The sequence below is a fragment of the Varanus komodoensis genome, unplaced genomic scaffold, assembly GCF_004798865.1.
Source record: "Varanus komodoensis strain SLA01 unplaced genomic scaffold, ASM479886v1 scaffold7_3, whole genome shotgun sequence".
Lineage (NCBI taxonomy): Eukaryota > Metazoa > Chordata > Lepidosauria > Squamata > Varanidae > Varanus > Varanus komodoensis.
The window spans coordinates 8,315,580-8,321,648 of NW_025336480.1; the positions used below are offsets into that span (position 1 = coordinate 8,315,580).

A 6,069-nucleotide genomic window follows, 5' to 3' on the forward strand; every position below is an offset into this window, starting at 1 on the left:
ATAAATCCATTTGCTTAATCTAATCAGGAACATACCAAAGCGTAGAAAAAACCTGTGGCCAGATTATTTCTCACCTGAAATGTTTGTAGCTAGAATGCCAGCTAAAGCTGGAAAAAGGTAGGCCATGCCATCCAGGCTTCCAGAGACAGTGATGGATCAAGGAGTACCTGCTTTTTCAGGTGGAGACATCCACTTCTACAGTATGCTGTACACTGTTTCTCAAACATGGGAATTAGTCAAGCTTTAAACTCATCAAAATTTAGCTTATTATTATTATTATTATTATTATTATTATTATTATTATTACAGTTCTATGCCGCCCCTTGCCGAAGCCTCGGGGCGGCTTACAACACAATAAAATACATTGAAATACAATAGAACATAATAAATTACCATTAAATACAAAAATAAAAAAATACATTGAGTTACAAACATAATAATATAAAATTAAAATTATCAGTATAAAGTAAATAAATAATATAGGAGGAGAAAAGAGAAGGAAGAAGTTGCCCTGGCCAGATCATATATTTTAACAATTAAAATGATGTTTAAATAAAAAGGTCTTTACCTGGCGCCGAAAAACCAGTAACAATGGTGCCAGGCGGACCTCTTTGGGGAGTGAATTCCATAGGTTGGGCGCCACCACAGAGAAAGCCCTCCTCCGAGTACTTACTCTCCTAATTTCTTTCATGGAGGGTTCCCGGAGAAGGGACTCTCCCGCAGATCTCAAAGGGCGGTCGGGCATATACGGACGTAAGCGCTCGTTCAGGTAGCCAGGACCCAAGCCGTTTAGGGCTTTATAGGTCATAATCAACACCTTGAATTGGGCCCGGGCTTCAATGGGCAGCCAGTGAAGCTGACGGAGGACTGGAGTCATGTGAGCATAACGCCCTGTCCCCGTCAGCAACCTGGCAGCTCTATTTTGCACCAGTTGAAGTGTTCGGACCGTCTTCAGGGGAAGCCCCACGTAAAGCGCGTTACAGAAGTCTAGGCGGGAAGTCACCAGCGCGTGTGTCACCGTCGCCAGGCAGTCGAACTCCAGGTAGGGGCGCAGGTAGCTTAAGTGTATAGGCCCTCATCTAGCCTAGTGATTCAACCCAGACATGAGTTTAGTACCTGTGCACGTTTATCTGATTGAGATGGCAGAAAAAAATAGATTTATTGCATAGCCTGGAGCCAACCTAGAGTTTTGTGTTTTTTTTCAGAATTATAATTAAGATGTTCTTTCCCATCCCTCACAGGGAAATTGCCTTGGTTAGTACCTAGAAAGTTCATTTAAGAATCCGGAGTTCTGTTTAATGATGTCAGTCTACCAACAGAAGCTATAATGCTAGTTGAACAGATTGCCTTACCCCTTTGGGGTGCCTTACATGCCTGTCAGGTCTGCTCTGCATGTTGGGGCATCCTTTGGAGGGGAGATTTGAAGAAAACAAAGGGAAGGCAGGGGTAAGGACAGGGAAGGGTAATCGTTTTTTACATGTGAAAACCCACATAAAGCTGGAAGAGCTGTAAATACAAGTTTTTATAGATGTTCAGTTTTTCTGGGCTCACAGGGCTATCAGATTTTTGTTTTTGTTTTTTTCATTCTCTGAACTGCAATACTGTTGAACAGTCGTTAATTGCTTTTCATAATGCAAATATTTTCAATATTTTAATATCTTAAATTTACTTTCTGGTTTGCATTAAAATATAATTGTGCTGCATATCTTTTTTTTGTATTCACAACAGGAGATGACTCATATTTGGCCACCTCCATTGACTGCTATTCACACACCTTGCAAAACTGAACCTTCAAAGTTTCCATTCCCAACAAAGGTCAGTGAAGAGCACAAAATGATTCTACAAATAGAAACATTGCCATTTATAGTTCACAATTTTCATAATGCAATTATATTTTACAATACAATTTCATAATACAATTGTAATTATTTATTTCAACATTATGCATTCTCTGTTTGTATAGACATCTTCTTATCTTGTGCTCTTGAACCTTCTGGCACCTCCTCACCCCCACCTATCCATGTAAACATGCTTGACTTTTCCACTGAACTGTTCGGGTAGTTTTATCAGAAGCTTATTCTACAACAAATTTCCATATTCTTAAAGACTAGCATATATTTCATGCATTTCTTTTTGGATTTCTTATTGGGGCATTTGTCTACTAGCTCTCAGGTATTACTGGATTTCTTGCTGGGTTATCATGACTGTTAGTTCCAGGTATTATAAGCAATTGTATGTTTGGATTTTAATGTGATATATATGATTATTTTGTGATAATATGTGTGCATGAGCTTTGCAAACATGTTATAGTGTAGTAATAACTCAAATATTCAGTTGCTTTTATTTCTGATCATTGCTTTTATTTTGTTTCATGCATTCAGAATACTGTGCAATAGTAATTGTTCATATTCTTTTCCTGTTAGAAAGTTTCAGCTAAACTGTTTCCAGATATAATAATCTGTATTCTTTTAGATATCTTAAAATCTTACACAGCCACTGTAACAGGCATGATCAAGGATGAATTTGTGAGGCCTATTTGTAATGAGCAGTTGACTAAGTTTTTCCTCTTGTGGTAACCTTTGTCTCTTACCATTGCATGTCGGCCTTCAAGATATTAGTGGACTGCAACACCCTGTAGTCCAAACTGGCAAATCAATGTTGAGAAGTTACGGAAGTTGTGGTCCAGCTATGGCAAGAGGGCCACACATTGCCCACCCTGCCGTATCAGCTGTTCTGTTTGTATTATAGGCCAATAATATACAGAGAATTAAAGTGGTTGAAAGGAAGCTACTCCTAGAGGTTCCTGAATGTTTTACAGCATATTTGTCATGCAGCGGTGGGCAACACCCTCCATGGTCATTTCTCTTCCCACAGGTTGCCCACTGCTCCTGCCAAAAGCAATGGCCACTTGCCATTTGGTGGGCTGGGAGAAGCCTGTTGCTGCCAGGAAATAGGGCATGTGAGCAATTGCGTGATGCTTTTGGTAGCAGTAGTGTCACCCACCAGGGTGATAGGCTGGTGTCACCACAATGTTGCAAGGAAGAAGAATATATAAGGAATCCTCTCCATGCATCCCTTTTCCCTGGAAAAATCATTGCACAGTTTAATCTTCCTTCCCTCCACAGAAATTTTCAGCAGCATCACTGTAACTGAGCAGTTCTATTTGATAGTGCTGGGATTTGGGGAAGGCTGTGGGCCCATCTCACTGCAACTGGCAGTGTGTGGGCCATGGCCACTCAACCCCCTCTCATATTTGCGATAGTATTTTCATCTGCTTTTAGCATTTTGCCTTGAACATTTGCTGTAATTTTATTGATATACACTGTTTCTCCCTTTAAGAGAAATTGTTTTCTGGGAAAAAAGCAATTGCTTTGCTCAAATTCATGAAAATTCTCTAACAACCATCAAGAGAGCTTAGTATGTTAACTTGAGTATATTTTTTCAATATCAAGTTTTAACTTGAGTTACCCTTTCTTGGCAGTTCTGTTGCTATTTGAGCCTTAGGCAAAGATTTATAGATTATATAAATGGGTGTATATGTTGCTTCATTAACCTAGAATTTGTTACTCTTATGTGACTCTGTTACCTAACTGTAAGATGGTAGCTATATGTAGCTGTGAATTTCCCAGAGTCATCTTATGTAGCTAGTAATGGAAATAGCTCAGTTTTGACAATTAGTACCATATCCTTCATGCTATTATTGACGACAAAGAAGTATATGGGAAATTTCTATATTTTGCACATGGTATACATATCAGTTGTCTAGTTCAGGCTTATAAATAGACACATGAATATGGCAAATAGAAATTTTGCTGGTTTAGCAATGCTTTTGTAATGTAGAAGAGAGGGTGCTTTGTAATGCTGTTATTTTCCATGCTACTGTTTCACTATAAATGGTTAATGTAGCAGGTGTTAGAATGCACAAGGCTACTAGAACTTAAGGCTAATATTGTTTCTGGATTTCCCTGCAATGGTAGCCTAGTTGTAGAATGGTGCACATGGTTTGCTTTGCAGAGAACTGAAAGTTTAAATGAGCAGCCCTATCAGGTTACCGCCCAGTAGAAGGAAGTGTTCAGTCTCAGAGGCTTCTAAGTATCTTATGCTCTGCTGGTAGAGCAGGAGGACCAACAGAGATGATTTTTGCATCTCAGTCCTTCTTTGTTTACATCTCTCTCAAGACTGGCCTCAGCCTCAGCTGTTGCAGGCAGGGATGGAGCTGGAGAGGTAATTTGTGGGGTAATCTTTGCAAACTAGAAAACAGCTACCGTATTTTTCGCTCTATAAGACGCACCTGACCATAAGACACACCTAGTTTTTAGAGGAGGAAAACAAGAAAAAATATTCTGAATCAAATGGTTGACTAAACTATTTAATAAACTATAACAGAATACAGTAATACCGTATTTCAACTTTGTAAAGTGAACAGCAGTCAACAGTGGCATTAAGAACCATCATCACTGTCATTAACAAAAGAGAGACTTTAAAGTTTGAGTACTCTTCTAGTTTTCATTGAACCCATAGAACTCATCATCACTAGATCAGAATTTATGAAGCTCTGTTGCTCACAATCACTGACATCACTTTCTTAGTCAGTAGTGGAATTATTGAAGGAATCCACAGTCTGCACCAGTTATACAAGAGCTGCTGCAGACAATTCAATAATAAATCTAAAAAAACCAGTAATGCCCACGCTGCCCTACTAGTAAATAATAGAAAAAAACTTCTGACAAAAAATGAGATATTGTACGGTAAATCAAAAACACAGCAGGCTAAGTAGCCTTTGAAGAATAAACTTCATACACGAAGGTAATGCTGTTCAAATATCCACTGATCCTAAAAAAAATGTGTCTGATCAACTAACAGATAACTGATCCATGGAAAGCTTCCTGATAATCACATGCACATTCCCCATCACTTCCCCATGGGCTTCATGAAAAGACGGATTGCCATTTGAAAACACACACCAACCTGTGATTAACAGTTCTCACCTGCGCCGGAGGGTGGGGGGGCAGAGCAGGGCGTGCCGAGCGCTTGCCGGCCAGGTGGTGTCACGTGGTGCAGGCGGCTGGCAGTGTCCCGGGCGTTGGGCACACACGCATTCGTTCTATAAGACACACAGACATTTCCCCTTTTGAGGGGGAAAAAGTGCGTCTTATAGAGCGAAAAATATGGTACTTGTAGTTCTTTCCACTGCTGCAATGAAGGGGTGGGGGAAGAGGGATCATACCTTAAAGTGCCCTTTGCAAACTTGTCTTAGTGTCTGTGAATTTGGGAGGGAAAACTTGCAAAATCTTATGCTCCCTGGAAAGGTCTCCAGAGACTTTAGGATTACACCCTAAGTAACATTCCACAAATTCTTTTTGTAATATTGCACGATCTAAAAATAATCTTGCTAGAAATATACCTGATCAAATTTAGCTTTAGTACTTTGGTTTCTTAGTTATAGCAACCAATATTTTACTTTACTATTAAGGAATATGTTTTAATTCTGACAACCCTGTAAATAACTCCCAAGTCTTCCAAATGAGATGCTTTTCAATGTTGCTTTTTTGAAGTAAAGAGTTTCCTGTTTGGAAAGGAGTTTTATGAGACTACCTAGCCAATAGACAAACAGAAGTTGCATGTGTGTGAGCAGTTATGGATACAAGTTGTAACACTAATTTAACTAGTGGTGATAGCTCTTTTATAGTGGGTTCATCATAAACAAGTATCATAGTAGTCATAACTTTGTATGAGGAAAGGATGTTCACTATCAAGCTGATGCCAATTGTATGGTTCCATTCTGTGCCATCTATAATTTCTGCAACAATTTCATAGGTATCTCCATGCAGAGTTGATTATAATAGTTTAATATTGCGATCAGTAAGACATGGATGGTAGTGGTTAATTGTGATGTAGTGGATGTAACTGATGTACCAGCCAAACCTGTCATCTGATAATCTAGAAGTAAAACTCAATCCAGAATCATTCCTAGCCTGCCAGTTTGTAATCCAATCTAGAATAGACTTCTCTTTTTCTCTTTTCAGCCATCTGCTATCATTTTATTTTATTTTATTTAAAATATTTCTA

At 39.0% G+C, this 6,069-nt stretch overlaps 1 protein-coding gene across 3 annotated transcripts in view; it reads left to right on the forward strand.

The window, feature by feature from the left end:
* AFF4 (AF4/FMR2 family member 4) overlaps positions 1-6,069 on the forward strand; it is an 81,979-nt gene that overhangs the window by 40,927 nt on the left and 34,983 nt on the right. For all 3 annotated transcript variants that reach the window (XM_044454572.1, XM_044454573.1, XM_044454574.1), the window contains exon 5: positions 1,729-1,815. In XM_044454572.1, coding sequence (XP_044310507.1) covers positions 1,729-1,815 — 87 coding nt within the window. The remainder of the gene's footprint in view (positions 1-1,728; positions 1,816-6,069) is intronic.